This window comes from Aphanomyces astaci (assembly GCF_000520075.1).
Source record: "Aphanomyces astaci strain APO3 unplaced genomic scaffold supercont1.15, whole genome shotgun sequence".
Taxonomy (NCBI): domain Eukaryota; phylum Oomycota; class Saprolegniomycetes; order Saprolegniales; family Verrucalvaceae; genus Aphanomyces; species Aphanomyces astaci.
The window spans coordinates 522541-540877 of NW_009798278.1; the positions used below are offsets into that span (position 1 = coordinate 522541).

The following is an 18337-nucleotide window of genomic DNA, read 5'->3' on the forward strand; positions in this document are numbered from 1 at the left end:
TGTGTACTACCGTAGTACTGGCAGTATAAGATTGAATAAAAATATCTGAATATGGAGGTTATTATCTTAACAGGAAATCAGTTTTAAAGGTATTATGAACCGGCGCGGCCAAGTGTTTAGATCGCCGACACGATGCTCAAGGACGGGGCGTTGGTTCTGGTTGGAGTGTGCGTTGCCCTGCAAGTCCAAGCGCTGCTTCGAGTGATACGAACGAAGAAGTCTTCTTCGTCACATGACGGGGACGCCAATGTACTGTACACATCCACCTCCTTGTTCCACTTTAAAGCATGAATGCTGGAACCAATTGTAGGAAGGCGTCGACTTAGCCGATCCCATTAAGCATGCACATCGCCACCACTCATGGAGTGACAAAGAACTGACGTACTTTGAGAAGGACCAACGAAGTACTGGTATGCTCGTGTTGATGCGACATGGCCAGTCCGTGTGGAACCGCAAGCCTGCGCGTCCAGACTTTGTCTGGCGATATGCTGGCACGGTGGACATCCCGCTGTCCGAGGTGGGGATGCAGGAAGCGCTCGAAGCGGGTCATGCTCTCCAGCATATTCCGTTGGACCTGGTCTTTTGCTCGCAGATGGATCGTGCACGCACCACCGTTCGTCCTTTCCATTCACGCCTCGTCCTTCCTCACCCCCCCTCGTCATTACGTAGGTCGCCCTAGCTCTTTCTTCCCACGACAGCGGCAAGACACCTGTGGTCGTGCACACATCACCACTATCGGCGCCGGTATTCGACGACCTCGTGGAGCCCCACCCGACGCGGTTCGTCCTGCCCGTTTACGTCACATCGGCTTTGAACGAGCGCCACTTTGGCTCGCTCCAAGGGGTCCCGAGCACGCAGCACCCCCCCGACATCGGCGGCGCCATCCGCAACGACTACCGACTCAAGTTTCCTGGCGACAAGGGCGAAAGTTGCGCCGACGTCGAGGCGCGGGTGATGCCGTTCTTTGTCGCATGCATCCAGCCGCACCTGGCAGCCGGCAAGAACGTGCTCGTGTCCACCCACGGGTTTGTCATCCGCACCCTGATCAAAGTCCTCGAAGGCCTCGATGATGCCACGTACTTGGCGCACATGGCCATGGAGAAGTCCAACCCAGAAGCCTGCCGCCTCCTTGCCCCCACGGGTACAACAGTATTCATTCACCTTATGGAACATCATGTCAACATGTTGATGTAGGAGTGCCCTTGTTGTATGCGTTTGAAAAAGGTGTTGACGAAGACGGGGGCAGGTTGGTTCCTGTGGTGACTGAAAACCGACGCGCCCGCGCCAGATCCATCGCGCGAAGCTTGAGTAAAGACAATATGGTACTTGACACATGACACAAGTTGTGGAGAGCTAGTAGCTATTTAGCTATTCGTTGGCAGATTCCAGTCGAGCCACCAACTCGGCCTTGTTGCCTTTAGTCGGCAGCCCACGACGCTTGAGTTCTTCGCGGAGTTCAATCACTTTCATCGACGACGCTGGGGTCGACGCGGCCTTGGCGCGTTTGCTCGCGGGGGATTTCACAGGAGTCTGTACGGCGGCTGGGGGGGCTTGATCGACTTCCATGTCCTCGGACGGGGCGTGGGCTGGCATCGCCGCCGCCTTTCGAGGCGACTGTTTGGGGGACGGCACGGCCGGAACTGGAGTTTTCTCGTGCTTGACCTCGTGTTTGGGTGATACAACTGTAGGGGCAATCACGGGATGGATAGGTGTAGCATCCGCGGCGGCCTTTTTCCGGGGTGGCGACTGCACAACTGCTGCTTCCTTCTTCGTGGGTGACAACGGCGCGGCTTGGTTGCGAGGGGATGTTGTGGAAACTGGTGCGGAAGGAGCAGTGACTACAACTCGTGGAGGAGAAGATGTAGCTGGCGGGGGGGATTGGTCGTGTCGCGGCGGGGACAGCGCCTAACGACGTGTGTCAAGGGTATAATAGTACGCTCACACATCATCGACGAAGTGACTACCTTGATTTGAGTTTCCAAACGGTTAACTTCGTCAAGGGATGTTGCTTGAGCGATGGCATTCTAACGACTCGACGTCATAACATGAACGACATGTTGAAACGATCGATACCTTGAGCTGTGTCAACGTGGGTCGTCCTGCTGGAGCTGCAGGTGGCGACGCTGGCAATGCCACAGCGTCGTTTGTGTGGGTGGAATCATCCGCAGTAGCGCCTTCCACAATCTTCTTTCCCGCCAACGAATTGAACAATCGGACAGCTTCTTCGCGTTCGACGGGACGGATTTTCTTGAAGTCCAACACGCGCAAATGGGGCAGCGTGTGGATGACGTATTCGCGGTAGTATGACTTGCGCGCAACGGGGTTGCCGACAAGGGATAACGTATGTGCTAGGGGGTTAAGGAACTATACAGGTGGTACATTGATGGACACACGGGGTGTAAACGCAACGAAAGGATATCCAAATGTTCGAAGCAGCGCAATGTGTCGACGTCGGTGAGGTTGGCGATGCTGTTGTTGGTCAAAAGGAGCACGGACAGGTTCGGAATCGATTCGGCGAGGTTGTCTTGAATGCGATGGACCTTGTTGTTGTGCAGGAGCAGCATCCGAAGCCGCTTGAGGCGGGGAAAGTTCTCTAGCTTTTTGATCTCGTTGTCCGACAAGTCCAGACAGTCGAACCCGTCCTGCACACAAGGACGAAGGAAGATCATGGCTTAGTCTCTTGGTACACAGATCGCACGTACTTTAGTCGCCCCCAAGTTTTCCAGCACTGGAATTTTGTATCCTACAACACCACACCATCGAACGCTCACATGCATTTCATCGATCGAGAGAGGTACATGGCGCCATCACGTACCACGTAGATCCAACTCCCGTTCCCTCAACGGGTTGATGTGCGCACGGGCACTCAAGATGAGTTCGGCAGTCAGACGCATCGTGTTGGACCTTCTTCCTTCGTCGACCTAAGGCGTTAAGACCAGGGGTATCTGTTCTGATGTTGGGATCGTTTGGTTCACAGGTTTGCGCCAATCCAAAGCGAGAAATGATTTGAATTTAGCCAATCCAACACTACTATTTGACTGATTTTATCCAATTATCGGGATGTATTCAATATCCAATCACAATTGAGTATTATTGGCATATTTATGCACCTTCTTGAAGCTCACCTCGCGCCATTCATCAAGTTGGCATGCTGCCACGCACGTTGATGATCGTGCCGCGCCGTCTGGCTGCTTCATGGCGGCGTCGGACCCTAGTTCACAGGTTTCCCTCCATCCAAGCATTGCCGACAATGAATGTTCCATCCGTGTGCTATACCTCGTCGAATTCAAACGCACACCAGTCTCCTGCACGGACAGCCGAGGCCGCCAACACCATGTCCATCGCCACGTCGCACGACCAGCAATACCTGTCGTTCTACAAGTACACGATCGTGGATCCAATGGACTTGCCGCGTCTGCGCAAGTCCATGCTCCAGGAATGGCGCGCTATGGGCGTCCTTGGTCGAGTGTACATTGCCGAGGAAGGCATCAACGCCCAGATCACCGTGCCCGTGTCCCAGCACACAGCCTTTCGAGCGTACTTGCGCAATCACCCGCACCCTGTCTTTCACGACGTGTTTTTCAATTCGGGCGGCGAGCTCACCGACGACAACAACGACCGACAGCCGTTCCACACCCTACATGTCCGCGTGCGGCCGCACTTGGCCAACGATGGCTTGACTACCCCATTGGACATGTCTAACCGAGGCCAAGAGCTGTCTCCTAGCGAGTGGCACGACGCCTTGGACGACCCCCGACCCAAGCGCGTGCTGGACTGCCGCAACTACTACGAGCACGACATCGGCCGCTTTGACCATGCGGAGCGCATCATGGTGGAAACGTTCAAGGACACATTCGATACACTGGACGCGATGCTGCACGACACCCCCAAGGACACGACGTGCATGATTTACTGCACCGGGGGCATCCGGTGTGAAAAAGTCGGCGCGTACTTGACTCAAAAAGGGTACTCGTGTGTCCTTTGCATGATGATCATTCGATATGTAGCATCTCTCTGTCGTCCTGTCCATTCAATTGGTAATCGATTGATGACGAGAGCTGTGACTGAGTTAGGTACACGGACGTGAAGCGTCTCGAAGGCGGCATTGTCCATTACGCGCAATACATCAAGCAAGCCGCCACCATCACGTCCAAATTCAAAGGTCGCAACTTTGTGTTTGACCAACGGCTGTCCAACTCCAACACGGCCATCACGGACGACGTCCTCGCGCACTGCTACACGTGCGGCGACCCGACCAACTCGCACACGAACTGCAGCAACACGCTGTGCCACAGTCTGATGTTGCAATGCCCATCCTGCGCGACTTTGTTGGACGGGGCGTGCTCCATTCAGTGTCAAAACATGAAGTATGTCATGGACAAGCAGCCTCGGGACGTCCGCCGCAAGTTTGCCAAGCAATACTCGTACCAGTTTCAGACCCATTTGGTGCCCAACGGTCGCCTTCGCCGACCTGGCCCTTCCACCCCCCGTCGTCTTCACGGCCGATCATTTTCTACGTACGCCGTGGCGCCGTCCGACGACCTCAACGCGTTTGTGGTTGATCATGCAGCTAGTGGGGACAAGCAGATGCTTGAAAAGCTGCGCGAGTTGCGAGCGGCCATCGACAGCGACTGGCCCGTGGCGTCGACGGCGAAAATGATCCCTGAAGCACAAGCCGTGTACATGCAGTTTATGCTTCGGTCCATTGGTGCCGCGTCGGTGCTGGAGATCGGATCGTTCGTCGGGTACTCGGCACTGGCGATGGCTTTGGCCTTGCCCGACCCCCGCCAGCTGGTCACATGTGACATCGACCCCCTCGCGCATGCGTGGGCTGCCAAGTACTTTGACTCAGCCAACATTCCCATCGACCTGCGACTCCAAGACGGGCTCCAAGCCGTGGAATCTCTCGCCGCCGACAAAAGGCAATTTGACTTTGTGTTTGTCGATGGCAATAAGGCAAGTTATGCGACGCTGTACGACGCGATCGTGCGCCACAAGCTGGTGGCGCCACGTGGACTGGTCGTGTTTGACAACACGTTGTTCCGAGGGCAGGTGGTGCTCCACGCCAACGGCCGCGGCCACGTCAAGGAGAAAATCGCGGCCAAGTTGCTCGCCTTTAACCAGCATGTGGCGCAAGACCCGCGGACGCAAAGCGTCGTGGTGCCGTTGTGGGATGGGCTCACCATTGCCCAGCTTGTCGAGAACTAACAGTAAATGGCGAAATGGATTTCGGCACACAGGTGTTGCAAACACAGCGATTGTAGTACCTGTTTGTTATGGTGTACTACCGTAGTACACTCCCAATTTACACGCGGCAGTACTACTACATACGTAGCGGCACAACCACGTTATGAAAAACGACCAAGTACTCTACCAGAAGTCAACGCGAGGTCTCCACCCTACAGTACCTAAAACATACTTTTTTGGGGGAGGCATAGTCAGGTCGTCCATGGAGTATAAACACTTAAACAACATAGAAATGGATGCCCCGTGCCAATATCGAAATAGCGTGATGGCGGCACAGTGGTGGCGTTGGACTAGTCGCTCATGACGACAGCGCTTCGTGTTGTTTAGCTAGCGACTGAATGGACTCATGGACAATTGCTGCAGTGAAGGACGGTGTAATATGTGGTTGATGGGCCATCGAAAGAAATGGTGTCGCGCCGCTAAAGATGCTACGGATGGTACTCACGTATGTCAATCCACTTCAAAGATTTGGTCATACCGACCTGGTTGGATGGTCGAAGCGAGCAAGTCCTGCACCTTGGGGGATCCAAGAACCCCGACCCGATTCGGTGGTGGAATTTGTCGCAAGAATGGAGAAACTCTTCAACGACGCGCCCGAAACTCCGTGGCGGTTTCACCACTGGCAGTTGTTACACATGGGGGTTATCGCCTCCCTCCAGAAATCAGTGGTCGCATACCTGGTACTACCGATATCAAATGAACGACGATAGTTGCGAACATGCGTTCGCTTCGGGGGCATTAGTTATCACACAAGTACAGTTGATGAACTACCTTGTACCACTGGACTTGACCGGGGACCGCGATGTGGTGGGCCGAGCAAGTTGTGGGAGTGCTCTACTGGTTGGTATCCCTGGGCTGCTACATACTGTACTCGAGGGTGCTGATGCTGTACGTCCAGAACGACTACCTATGGACCGACTTCAACACATACCTTTGTGGCCGACGCATTCAACACCCGGCTATGGAACACGGTTGGCACGACATGACGATGGAGAAAACGTACAACTGGACGGAAACTGTCATTTCGATTCAGCAAACCGATCCGAGACGGATTGTGATGGAGCAGATGTCGCGACTGACAAAGTGGTGGCGTTGATGCGCGCCAGGGACAGCGTCGATCTGCTTCCGGACGCTAGTCGCCCTGTGCTGGGTGGATTTCGGCAAGCAAATGGAGGTCGCCATCACCGCACCCCGACAGCGGCGATGTATCGCGAAGCAAGGGATGATGGGGTGGTGTTCAGTACATGGAGCCATTGATTCGGAATACAAAGTACTCGTCATGGGAGCCCATTTAGGGTCGCCGCTTCGACGTGGCGTTTGGGATGGCCATCGACCCAACAACTTACAGCAAAGCTTGGTTTGACAGGTCCACGTCGGCGGGACGCCGACGCTGCAACATATCGCGATTTGTCGTGCCATGGAACAACGCATACATCACAGGGCTACACGAAACGATCATGATTGTGAACGCCGTCCAACAGTTCGTCGTGCCCATCAAGAGCATCCCGGCCCAGGGGTCGTCCGTGTGGACGAGCATTGTGGCGTCCATTGGGATGGTCAACTTGCTCTTCTACGCATCCATGTTCACCGTGAGCCTCGTGCGGTCCGATGCCAGCCATTTTGACCAACGTCCTCCCCAACCCCGAAAGGTTGGGACAGTGCTTCTGTATTCACTGGAAAGCACCATGCTTCACGAATTCCTAGGGCCCCTGGCGGCGGTGGACCTCATCTCCCCCCCATGGCTTGTTCGTAAACATATATGTTAGTGTTGGGTACATAATCTGAAGCTATTTACATCACATCTATTTTATTTGATCATTTATCGTTCAACCAATCACGAGCATGAATCGTTTCCTCGATCTGTCGGTGATGCATCATGCCGATACACCACGCACGCGTCGATATGATTCAATCGACTCGAATCGTGTTGTGGTCAGGTCAGCCCACCCCCCGATGTCATTCATCCCCTCCGCACCCCCACCCCATTTCCCCTCATGCAACAAATACAGCCAGGTCAACACCGGAGACCGCCTCCTCCTCGCACGGCTACACGATGGTACTCCTAGAGGGTGGCCGTATTCTTGTGTTTGTTGTCAAATCATTGAGGTTCTGTCAATAAACGAAAGTGCACTGTGCTGTACCCACAAAAATCACCAGTTTGTTTCCGACGGCCAGGTCGCTCGGACGGGGACTCGGTGGTCCAATTCACGCTGCACCAGTGCCACGTCTCTATGTCCAAGTAAAACATGTCGCGATACAGCGCCCCCTTGGCGCCTTTGCCGCCAAAAATAAACGTTTCGTCCCTATCGAGATTGCATGATAACGTTTTTCTTCATCTGATGACAATAATTGGGTGTGTTCGTTCGAACCGATTAACGTTGACGTGCGGTTGTATCGGGGGGCTGGGGGTTTGCCTTGAGAGCATTTCCACCCGTCAATTTTATAGTTGACACTTGAATCGATACCACGTCAGTATTATAGTTGACACTTGAATTGATACCACGTCAGTTTTATAGTTGACACTTGAATTGATACCACGTCAGTTTTATAGTTGACACTTGAATTGATACCACCCCAACGTTTCCAAGTCCAGCACGTGCGTGTCATTCAGGTATATAATCGACACTTCGCCGCCAAAGTAATGCCCGCCAAGCATTAACGCTGGCTTACCAGCAACGTCATACAGTATGCCCACCTCGAGCGGACGGCGGCAAGCCATCTGTTGTTAGCATGGACCAATATTAATGTTCGCAGCAGCATCTGCCACGTCACGCCCTGTCGTCATTTATCGTTTTTGATGTACCGACAGTGTAACCGGTCGACAGTAACCGCCGTGATGTTCAACATGCCCTTTTCCAAAGCCCACACATTAGACGTACGTATAAATGATGCATTTTGCCTGTCGAGTATGTTCGTGATATTGGCAACTACACTGTAAAAGCTACCGAAGCGTCTCCAACTGGAGATTCGTACGGGACACTGAACACTGTACAGTCGGAGGTATCCAATGCAAAATAGCCATGCTATAAGTGTTGCATCCTAAATTAGACGTATGATGTGCAAAACCATTCGTCGAGAACCTCCAGTAATGTAAATTTGGTCACAACAACAACTTCACCGCCGATCTCAAGGTTGACACGCATGTCTCTGTGGGCGACCATTTACACTGGACTTGCAGCGGTGGCCACAGCCCAAGTAACACCGTCCTCCTGCCTGTCGTGGACTGACCCGACCAGTACCTTTTCTACGACTGCAGCTGCAGTTGGAATGGGAGTCATTTCCACGAGACTAACGTTACACGACTTCACAGATATGCTCCCCCACCCCATTGCCGAGTGCATAGGATCTGTGAACGCGTCGGATCTTTTGGCAGCTGTCATGCCTTCGTTGAAGGATCCAGTGTGCGCTACGGCCTATGTGTCGTTGCTGACGTGGAAAGGCGAAGTGTCATCGGCGTTGGTCTCTGTGGCGGGCGAAGTGTTGACCGACAAAGTGTTCGAGGCAATTTGCGCTCCGTTTGTCGACGTGATTCCGTGCTTGGAGTCGGTGCTGCTCCAGACAGTCATGCCCCTTGTCACATCTCAGCCCTGCTGCTCCTCGGTCTTGTCCGATGTCGCGCGTAACTTCGGCGCTCCGTTGGATGTCATCGTCTCCAAAGCAACAAGATTAGTGGCAGATGTGGTCTGCTCGACTCAAAGCCCTGGGTTTTACAACCAGTCGTCCCAAACGTGCGCTTTCACGCTGCTGGAGAGCTTCCTTGCCCCTACTAGGAAAGACCCCTCCGTGTTGTTTTCAAATACCCTCAACGCCATGCAAGTGCCCAATGACCAGGGGGTTGCAGCCATGTCGGGCAAAATGTTCAAAGGGACCCTCAATATCACAAAACCAGCATTGTTCACTGCCCCCTTTTTGCCTGGCTCGTGCGTAAGACCTGCCAATTCCCTTCTCACTTGGGTTCGAAATTTTCCCATTCTCCAAGAGTCGACCTATGGCTTGTCACTTTCCCAACTCTTCAACGACAACTCGTGTTTGCCAGGAGGCCCCCTCATGTCCATTTTCACCTCTGGTGATAGTCCTGCCATGTTAGGCATGAAAGCCATGGTCCGCAACAACGCCAGTTGTTTTCACTTGGCCAATGGATACCCCACCGATGACTTTGACGCCCCTGCACTAACACTCTTCACCAGCACGCTTCACGAGATTGCACTTGCGAAAAACCCAGCCACCACCACGCCCCCCACGTCGACCTCTCCTTCATCATTCAAACAAGAATCCAACGCAGCGTTCCAGATTCTCCCGTCATGGCTTGTAGTTGCGTCCACAACTGCAATAATATGCAGCGTAATCAAGCTGTAGCGCATATGTGAAGTTCACTCATCGGCATTTTCACTCGACACAGCATCGCTCTAAAGTATTCTTTTCAGAGCATACAGTATGACGTCTATAGTCCACTTCGTGATCATACCTGCGAATCACTGCTGCTATCGCATTTCTTCTCGTCCATGCTTGGGAAGTAGAATGGGGGGCGCCAGTGTCTTACCATGCTGACGATCCCCCAAGCACGTTTGCCTCGACGATATGTTCAATCGGGAAAGTGGACATTCCAATGGCAATTCGCGGAATTTCTGGAGTCTTGACAACGTTGTCGCATTGCCTTGACGAACTTGATACCACGAAGCTCCAGGCGTCGGGAACGAGCGCACTCAATCAAAACGTATGTACAAAAGACCTTCCAATGGCTCGAAACACCGTCACCAGCAACCTCAACTCCAGACTTTTCCAGTGGCATCATGCAAACTCTTGCAGCAATGGACGACACCTACTTTGCACATGCATGTAGTACGATGGTACATTGCGTTTCCGTAAGATTTGCCTCTCCCGGCGTCGAGCCCTGGTGTGCAAATGTCTTGATAGTTGCTATCCCCCTACGCGTTTCTCACAAATTCGCTGCGCCTATGCAGTGAACATCGTAAGCTGCACTTAATCCACACGATTCAACGATCAGCCATCCCAAACTTGTGGGTACTCCGCCTCGCTAGCTTCCTTGCTCATACCAGAATGAATTTTTCACGCCTGCCCTGAATGTTTTGAACGCCCTCAACATCCCCAACGACTACAACTGTAAGAGTAAGACCTTTTGGCTGTATCGGACCAACCGTTCACCACCACCATGTTGGCGACCGTAGAAAATTTCACGCCTCCAACCGTCCCGTCGATGTGCGCCATCTCCATCAACTCCTTCCGCTAGACTCGAAGTTGTCGCATGCTTCCGTCCCTATTACCGAACGTGAGTTTGCACTACTGTTTGCGTTGTTTGCCGATGCATTTCCGGCTGCATTCACCAACGACATCCTTCCACTGATCCATATGCTTGTGGGGCGACCGACGGATATAACGTTACTACGAACGGCCCGCAGCTTCAGCTCTTCACCGCAACTTTGCTAGTCAAAACCCCCACTTCGGCGGCAGTTGTTCCGATCACAACGCAAGCCAAGGACAAGTGTCCATGGCACCACGTTCACTTGTGAATCCGTAGGTAGCAACACAGTGCTGGTTGGTCGGTACTGCTGATAGATGTATGTTTAGCTCCAACATAATGAATCACTGCTGCCTCATAATGAAACTGTTCACGATGAAACTGTTCATTGTACTAGTAATGCTACATTAATATTAGTAGTGTAGTACTGGAGTACGTATAGTGCAGTAGGTATTACTACGTAGTAATAATATTAATACTTCGAAGTACTTCGAAGTAATATACTACCGGGTAGTAAAATCAATGAAACCACAGTACTACTATGCACATACTACGTAGTAATAGTACTAATTAAGTAAGTAAGTACTGAAGTATTAATACTAACTGTAAGTTATTACTGTCCGTTTGGGCGGAAGGAATGCAAGAATGGTTTCTCCCATAACTTTTACCCTAGGAGGTATTTCCTCGATCCAAAGGTATATTTGAATTCAGGAGTTTAACGTGCAGTCCGTGAGGGATTTTGCCTGGAAACGAATACAACTCCACCAGGTTTAAAATGAAGTTTCAGCACCTAATGGAACGTACTTAATGCAAACGCATTTTTAAAACAGGTACATCGAAGTATACTATACTTAAGTCATAAAATAAAATAAAAGTTAAATAATCTATAGTATTACTATATCAGAGGTACAAATTATTAAAAGTATTGAGCAAATATAACTATTTAAATAGTCTACTTCATTAAAATACTACGTTTCATCGCTGAAATCGTTGCTTGCGAACGCAGAGCACAGTTTTGTAGTTGGGCCTTCAAGCTTCAGCAAGCAGAATATTTGATCGAAGACGATGAGATTAAAAAAAACTGCGTTAAAATCGGCCCAGTGGAAAATTTCTTTGCATCCGACTCGCCCAAACGGACAGTATATGATTGGTGGGATGTTATTGGCCACAATTCATGCCACTGATTGGTTGAATCTGGTAGGATTTAACGGGAGGTCACCGCAACATTTTCAGGAAACATGAGCACATCGTTGGGTCATTACGGCGCTGTGTCTTTGGACATCAAGAAGGCGCATGAGACGAGCAACAAGCCCGCGCGGTCGGCCGTGGCGCACTCTTTGATTCTCCAACAGGAAGCCGGGGAAGCGCGTTGCATTCCGGAAGCAGCCTCGCAGAAAGTGCAGCTGGCCATCACGTCGTCGATCATCATCAACGTCATTCTGGCGATTGCCAAGACGTACGCCGCTATCACGAGTGGGTCTCTTGCCGTGTTGTCGTCTCTTGTCGACTCGATCTTGGATCTGACGTCGCAAGGCCTGTTCTGGTTCTCCGATCGGTACATGCACACCCCAAATGCCAAGTATCCCGCCGGTCGCCGCCGCTTGGAACCCATCGCAGTCGTCGTTTCCGCCACGTTGATGGGCATGGCAGGTACATTTCACGTCACCATGTCCTTGCTCCGTTTGTTCGACCTCATTATGTCTTCTCTGCAGCACTGGAAGTCGTGCAGAAGTCGGTCACGACTCTCATCGAAGGCTTCGGCGGACAACTGCCGGAACTGGACATGTCCATCCCCACCGTTGCTGTCTTGGGCATCGCCATCATCGTCAAGCTCATGCTGTGGTTCCTCTGTGGCCAGATCGCGTACGTCTCCCCTTCTGCTGCCGCCCTCGCCCAGGTACCTTTCCCTGCCATATCCATCACGGCCGCGGAACCTCCTGCCGGAACAAGACGACCCGACGACTTGAGGGGGGGGGTTCTCAGCCCATAGTGTTGGCCACGCATTTCCCAGCGATGTGTTTGTGAACCTCAACGTGAATTTCTATTTCATGTATATATTCTTGTAGGATCACCGCAACGACGTCTTCAGTAACGCGGTGGCTGTAACGACGTCATTGGTTGCGCACTACAACTCGGAGTTGTGGTACTTTGATCCTATCGGTGCCATCGCCATCTCCATCTACATCACGTTGAGCTGGGTGGCCACGGGCAAGGAGCAAGTCGAACGCCTCGTCGGACTGCGTACGGATAAATATATATATATATGTATTTCGCCATGTTTTGAATATATATATATATCGCTGTTAATAGAGGCCGACCAAGACTTTATCGACCGCGTTCGCACGATTGCCGACGCCCACCACCCCAAGCTCCAGTCAGACATCATTCGCGCCTATCACTTTGGCAACAACTTTTTGGTACAAGGATATATATTTATATATTCTCGTTTCGATAGATATATATGCTAATGTTACGATGCTGGTTGTAGGTGGAATTGGAAGTGGTGCTGCCAAAGGACATGAGTGTACAGGAGTCCCACGACATTAGCTTGGCGCTCCAGATCAAAGTCGAAGCGCTGGATGAAGTCGAACGAGCGTTTGTGCATGTAGATTACCAGAGCCGCGACTACGACGAACACAAGGACCCCACGGCGCGCCTCGATTAGGCTCCATAAGCTGACGTTATAGTGAATCTCCAGTGTAATTGCCTTATCTAGTACAGATACTTAAACCAACCCCTACCATGCAAAAAATGTTGAAGCCACCGTAGGGTTTTTAACATCTCCACTAAATAACTCCAGCAATAATAAATAATACTTCGAAGTACATTGCTGGTATTTTAATCGAGGGGATGACTATTTGGTTAGGGTATTTCAACCTTGCCGCGCGTCAACATACTGTATTCACTTCCATGGGCATTCTTTGACTTTCTTGCTACCGCCATCATGTCGCTCTCGCAATCGTGGACGCTCGACAACAGCAACAACGACGTCGCGGCGGAACTCCACCAAGTTCTCCTTGGCCTTCCTGGCCCCGTGTTTGTTACCGCCGGCGACTTGGCCGATGCGTTCACGTTCCGCGTCACCACGGACACACAAGCCGTGCTGGACAACATCGAGCTGTTCACGGAATGGGGGTCGCCGCTGCTCCAAGTGACGGCGGCGTCGTTCGACGCCACCAAGTTCCCCAACGCGACGTTCCTCGGTGAATTGACCGTTCCTTCCCATCGTCTGCAAGGCATCGAGTGCGCCGGCAATGGCGCGTGCATTGTCGCCACGGGCACGCACACGGTGGACGCAGACTTGTCGCTCAAGGTGTCTGGCTCCGGCACGCTCTTCGTCTCCACGAACGACATCACGGCCCGCTTCATCAAGGTCGAGAACGAAGGGGCGGGCAACGTCCAATGGTCCGCGAACCGCGTGGCGTCGCAGTCGCTCAAGGTTTCCACCACTGGCTCGGGCAGCGTGTTGATCTCGTCGCCGGCGGAAATCGTGCCACAAGCTGTCGACGTCCAAGTGAAAGGCACGGGGAGCGTGTACTTTGGTGGCAAGCCATTCAACGCGCCCACAGTCTCGTCGGGAGTGTCTGGCACGGGCAACATCACTTTCTTGCCCACGGCGGTGTGTGGCACGCACAACATTTCGATTTCCGGAGTGGGGGGAGTGTACGCCGGATCGTTGAAGGCCCAGAACACGTCTGTGTCCATCACGGGGGGCGGCCGCGCCGTGGTCAAGTCGGTGAATGCGCTCTATACCAACGGCGCGGGCGACGTCACGTATGTCACCCCCAAGCCGGCCATCATCGAGGCCGAACGCTCCTTGTTTAACAAGGGCCCAGTGCTCACCACTGTCAACTTCTACGCGCCGTTCGCGTCCCTCCAACTGCCCGCGCACGAAGCTACCCAAGTGGGCGTCAAGGTGTTGGCCACCCAAACCCCCACGACGGCGGTTCCGGAATTCTCGTCGGTGCCTTCCACAGCGGGGGAGACGACAGGCTCCTTGGCCCCCAAGGTGTCGCAAGGCGCTGCGCCCTCGTCGTCGACGGACGTGGCAGCGACCGACTTCAACGGCCTCTTGTGGTTTGTGGGAGGCCTCGGGCTCGCCATAGTCGTGGTCGTCGTACTCTTGCGTCGTCACCTTGGCAACAAGCGCAAGGAATACACCCCTGTCTAAATAGTAACCGTACTGGTTTGAAAAGTTAGTTTGACCTGGGAATCGATGCTGTTGTTTACAGTGCGATTTGCAAGGATACAACAGTGGGTTCGTACAGTGCTCTTTCTCGCCATTAGATTGGAGACTGGGCGTATGTGTGGGATGCAAGAAGTTTGCAGCATGTCGAGATCGATTAAGCTGACATCCACGGTGACACCACCGTCTCCTGGGGAGGTGGTTGCCACCTTTCCACAAGGATACGGTCCAGGATCGATACCACCATCGCTCGCACCATGTTGCGGTCTCCTGCATGTTGCACGCGAACAATCTAAGCAGCGATGGAGTTTGAAGCGCAAATCATCACGACGCTGGTCAAGGAAATAGTTCGTACCGTTCGAGATTGTCTTTGAGTCTGGTGGTTGAATGGTTGCGCTAGGCGCCTCGCCGCGTGCACGGCATCGATGGACGACAAGTCTTGCATTTGGAACGCCATAATTTTGCCGTTGGCCCCACAGCCCACAACGTAGCCATCGCTACATGTGACCGACACTGCCTGGGATTTGCATTCCATAGAGGACGCCGAAGCGGGGGTTAACACTTGACCGGTGCCCAGAGAATACATGGCAAGGGTGCTACCCATGACGAGGACGCTGTCGCAGGCCGTTCGCGACAGCGCGGCGAGGGGCGGGAGAATAGTAAATGGAGGCGGGGGCGACATACACCCGATTCGAATGACGGTGGACATCGCTGCCAGGAGAGGCTGCCACGTCAGTTGGATAAACACCCCTTGTCGCGTGGCAGCATCGAACGTAAACACGACGAGGCGTGAGCTGTCTGTAGTGAGCTGAGCACTTTGCACAACTCCAGGGCCAACGAGCTGCAATGATTGCGCCGGTTCGAACCAGCCAAAGCCTGTCCAGTTGGCATTCGTCCAGTGACACACGATCCCCGTGACGTCCACGCTCAGAATTGTCAGGGATGACGGCGTGGTTCCAACGCAAGCCAAAAAGACAATGGCGGCGCGGTGGAATTGGAAGTGTTCTTGGCGGCTATTATTGAGTGGATTGGGGTTAGGGCTTTCAAGCGAAGAGGCTCCGAAGACAGGTCGAACGTCGTCCGTCGATCGATTGAGACGAAGGATGGATCCATCAGCGGTGCCCACGACAATGCTCGAAGACGTGCCAGACAAGGACGCCGCTGGGACGAAGCACCCGGTCGTCACATCTTGCAGCTCACGACCTGGCAGCGCCAAGTCGGCCTTAGTCAAGTTGAATACCACCGACAGTGCCATGCCTTTCACAGGCCGAGATGTCCAAAGCTTAAGTTGGAACGGAGCGTACACGAGGAACTGGCTGCCAAACGATTGAATTGAAGCGGTCCGTCCAGGTTGAGGTGGGTCCAGCCGCTGGCGGAGAACGGTGGACGTTCCGACGTCCACGAGGGCGAGCTCCCCCTTGGCACCCCCTGCGCACAACACGAACTCGTTTTGAACGCGACAAAAGTGAACGCAAACTGCAGTGATTGGCATCACCAAGTTAGCAACCGGTTGAAACAGCACGTGTTTCCAACATGATGCTTCCAAAGCTACCTACGAGAAGTGGAATGGAATTTGTAAAAGAAGGGAACAGACGTTACGTACGAGGTCAGGCAGGGCGTTGACACGAGCAATCGCATCGATTAACACTTGACGAGAAATCTTTAAGTGTGGGGGGGTTGTTGGGGGCTGCCGAAGTGGCTTGGATTTGGCTGATTCAGTATCGCCCCCCTTTCCCCCAAACCACTTCTTTTTCGTTCCGCCAGTGGGAACATCCCCGACGGGCAACATTTCGACCAGGGATTGTGTCAAGATGTGACGTGGGAACAGCCGACCGGGCGTATGAAGCTTGCCGTCCTCGACATTTCGCCGTCGCTGCATTTCCTGCATAGCGCTGACAAGTTGAGTAGTTTGTGGTGCGGAAGTGGATGTTTGTTCTCGAAAACTTGCCAAGGTTTTGACGATGGAGGTAGTGACCAATAAACTCACTCGTCGAGTGACGGATATGAATTCCCCATGCAAATCACGTAACATGTCGTCCACTACGTCGTCCTACACACAGAAACATGAGACAGACGCTGGTTGTATATTCTCACGGGCGTACGACGAGCGTTTGATGAAAAGTCTGGATGGCGGTTGCAGTAACCAGTCGCCGATGGGCTCGACCGAGTCTTCTTTGAGTACATTTCCATTGCTTTCGTTGTTGTTTCAACGAGCGCATGGTTTCAAACATCGAGAGCGGCAGGGCGGTCACGACCTCCATGATCAACGACTGCGCCATCTCCCTCGAAGCCTCGAGCCATGGAGGGTACGACTGCGGTCCAAGCGATCCGTTGTACGCTGGGGGGATAGCAGCAGCCGCGGCGTTCGTGTTTACCACATTGGTCTTTTCGACAATCGAGTTTTGCAAGGCGGACAGCGTCGCATCTCCTACGAAACCATGGCTAGAAGGTACGATATAGTATATGATGTCTGTCGACATGTACCAGTGGCCAGAATTTGACATGCTTGAGCCACCACGTCGTCCACACAATCGTCGCACTCTGTCGCACCAATCAAGCCAGTTGGATCCGCCGCCTGTAGATGCATTTGCTGGCGAAGGATGTCTTCATCGGCAACCAACTTGGCCCTTTCGACGTTGAGTTCCTTTTGCCGTTTGTGCTGGTCGAGAACGCGCTGCTGTTGTTGGAGTCGCCGCAGCCCGTGGCACTCTTGTACGAACTGCTCGTGGCCGTGGTCTTGAATGGTTCGGCGAACTTCGGGAATATCCAAGTGTCCGTCCTCGAGCTGTTGCTTTAGTACAGTGCCTTTGTCTAGTATTCGCTTCATTTGGACCTCCACCGTTTCCTGGCGTCGACGCTTCTCGCTTTCAATTGCATCCAGTTCAATCGTCGCAGCATCCAGCAAGGATTCCTAATGCAAAGTCATTTACACTGACTGATTCGAAGGGTTGCATATAACTGTACCATTCGCTTTCGTTCGTCTTGCAGACGCTCGAGGTCGAGGCGTCTTTGGGCCGCACCTTCCAGCTGATGGGTGCGCTCAACATTCCATGTACATCGTCGCAGCTCCTGGTGCTCGGCCATGTGCGTTTTCATCAGCGCCTTTCGCTCCATCAGGCGGTTCCGAAGGGATTTGCGGTTTTCCCGCGACTCCAGCACATCTTTGTCCAAGTTTGCGACGGTGGCCCGCATGCTCTCGACCTGTTTTTGGATTTCCAACGATTTCTTGTGCTTTAGCATTTCGCGGGCTTGCTCCACCTTGGACTTTTGCGCGTCAAATTCGTCTTCAAATTGCCGCAGCATGTCTTCGTTGATCTCGGACAAGAATGGTGTCATCCTCGCCTGCTACAGTACACGAACGCGGCCGTCAAGATGTACCAATATGTATAGCCACATTCGTTACTTTTGAAACGGGATTAATCAAAAGACACGATAATCTCGACCACTGACGTTTTAACTGGTAAATAAATGCAAAATGTACTTGCAATGCCGTCTCAAAGGCGACAACTACATAACTAGTTACTAGTAATTGCAAAGCCCGCGATATATTGAGTGAGCCTCGATATTAACACGATACTACGTGTAACGATCGCATGGTGCAGCGGTGGGCATCGCACAATATTCCACGATTATAGCCAAAGGTTACT

General features: G+C 52.8%; 9 protein-coding genes across 9 annotated transcripts; 6 read left to right on the plus strand and 3 right to left on the minus strand.

Annotated features, from left to right (window-relative positions):
• Positions 1-132: 132 nt before the first annotated feature.
• On the plus strand, positions 133-1337 carry H257_07365 (hypothetical protein; the record flags this gene model as incomplete). The annotated part of the gene is made up of 4 exons (XM_009832867.1): positions 133-249; positions 311-613; positions 670-1141; positions 1195-1337. 4 exons carry the CDS (start codon positions 133-135, stop codon positions 1335-1337), a joined length of 1035 nt encoding a protein of 344 aa, XP_009831169.1.
• Positions 1338-1368: 31 nt separating this feature from the next.
• On the minus strand, positions 1369-2894 carry H257_07366 (hypothetical protein; the record flags this gene model as incomplete). The annotated part of the gene is made up of 6 exons (XM_009832868.1): positions 1369-1905; positions 1965-2024; positions 2074-2348; positions 2405-2642; positions 2703-2743; positions 2816-2894. The coding sequence occupies 6 exons, from the start codon at positions 2892-2894 to the stop codon at positions 1369-1371; spliced, it is 1230 nt and encodes a 409-aa protein (XP_009831170.1).
• Positions 2895-3132: 238 nt separating this feature from the next.
• On the plus strand, positions 3133-5373 carry H257_07367 (hypothetical protein). The gene is made up of 2 exons (XM_009832869.1): positions 3133-3966; positions 4074-5373. The coding sequence occupies exons 1-2, from the start codon at positions 3149-3151 to the stop codon at positions 5206-5208; spliced, it is 1953 nt and encodes a 650-aa protein (XP_009831171.1). The 5' UTR covers positions 3133-3148; the 3' UTR covers positions 5209-5373.
• A 1024-nt stretch (positions 5374-6397) lies between these two features.
• On the plus strand, positions 6398-7042 carry H257_07368 (hypothetical protein). The gene has a single exon (XM_009832870.1). It carries the CDS (start codon positions 6570-6572, stop codon positions 7011-7013), a length of 444 nt encoding a protein of 147 aa, XP_009831172.1. The 5' UTR covers positions 6398-6569; the 3' UTR covers positions 7014-7042.
• Positions 7043-7345: 303 nt separating this feature from the next.
• On the minus strand, positions 7346-7966 carry H257_07369 (hypothetical protein; the record flags this gene model as incomplete). Its single annotated transcript, XM_009832871.1, has 2 exons — positions 7346-7550; positions 7818-7966. 2 exons carry the CDS (start codon positions 7964-7966, stop codon positions 7346-7348), a joined length of 354 nt encoding a protein of 117 aa, XP_009831173.1.
• Positions 7967-8350: 384 nt separating this feature from the next.
• H257_07370 (hypothetical protein) lies at positions 8351-9623 on the plus strand. The gene has a single exon (XM_009832872.1). The coding sequence runs from the start codon at positions 8389-8391 to the stop codon at positions 9601-9603; it is 1215 nt and encodes a 404-aa protein (XP_009831174.1). The 5' UTR covers positions 8351-8388; the 3' UTR covers positions 9604-9623.
• A 2081-nt stretch (positions 9624-11704) lies between these two features.
• Positions 11705-13269, plus strand: H257_07371 (hypothetical protein). The gene is made up of 5 exons (XM_009832873.1): positions 11705-12154; positions 12217-12401; positions 12571-12745; positions 12815-12921; positions 12993-13269. Exons 1-5 carry the CDS (start codon positions 11743-11745, stop codon positions 13167-13169), a joined length of 1056 nt encoding a protein of 351 aa, XP_009831175.1. The 5' UTR covers positions 11705-11742; the 3' UTR covers positions 13170-13269.
• A 50-nt stretch (positions 13270-13319) lies between these two features.
• On the minus strand, positions 13320-18081 carry H257_07372 (hypothetical protein). Its single transcript, XM_009832874.1, has 6 exons — positions 17655-18081; positions 17175-17601; positions 16793-17118; positions 16294-16740; positions 15046-16242; positions 13320-14982 (listed from the first exon to the last, which is right to left on the minus strand). The coding sequence occupies exons 1-6, from the start codon at positions 18024-18026 to the stop codon at positions 14848-14850; spliced, it is 2904 nt and encodes a 967-aa protein (XP_009831176.1). The 5' UTR covers positions 18027-18081; the 3' UTR covers positions 13320-14847.
• Positions 13426-14784, plus strand: H257_07373 (hypothetical protein). The gene has a single exon (XM_009832875.1). It carries the CDS (start codon positions 13449-13451, stop codon positions 14673-14675), a length of 1227 nt encoding a protein of 408 aa, XP_009831177.1. The 5' UTR covers positions 13426-13448; the 3' UTR covers positions 14676-14784.
• Positions 18082-18337: the final 256 nt, after the last annotated feature.

Coding starts and splice junctions, on each gene's coding strand:
- H257_07370 (XM_009832872.1), top strand. CDS start 8,389: ATGTCTCTGTGGGCGACCATTTACACTGGACTTGCAGCGGTGGCCACA.
- H257_07368 (XM_009832870.1), top strand. CDS start 6,570: ATGGCCATCGACCCAACAACTTACAGCAAAGCTTGGTTTGACAGGTCC.
- H257_07367 (XM_009832869.1), top strand. CDS start 3,149: ATGCTGCCACGCACGTTGATGATCGTGCCGCGCCGTCTGGCTGCTTCA. Junction 3,967..4,073: donor GCGTACTTGACTCAAAAAGG/GTACTCGTGTGT, acceptor TGACTGAGTTAG/GTACACGGACGTGAAGCGTC.
- H257_07371 (XM_009832873.1), top strand. CDS start 11,743: ATGAGCACATCGTTGGGTCATTACGGCGCTGTGTCTTTGGACATCAAG. Junction 12,746..12,814: donor CGAACGCCTCGTCGGACTGC/GTACGGATAAAT, acceptor CGCTGTTAATAG/AGGCCGACCAAGACTTTATC. Junction 12,922..12,992: donor ACTTTGGCAACAACTTTTTG/GTACAAGGATAT, acceptor TGCTGGTTGTAG/GTGGAATTGGAAGTGGTGCT.
- H257_07373 (XM_009832875.1), top strand. CDS start 13,449: ATGTCGCTCTCGCAATCGTGGACGCTCGACAACAGCAACAACGACGTC.
- H257_07372 (XM_009832874.1), bottom strand. CDS start 18,026: ATGACACCATTCTTGTCCGAGATCAACGAAGACATGCTGCGGCAATTT. Junction 16,741..16,792: donor CTTTTCATCAAACGCTCGTC/GTACGCCCGTGA, acceptor TTCTGTGTGTAG/GACGACGTAGTGGACGACAT. Junction 16,243..16,293: donor TCAACGCCCTGCCTGACCTC/GTACGTAACGTC, acceptor CACTTCTCGTAG/GTAGCTTTGGAAGCATCATG.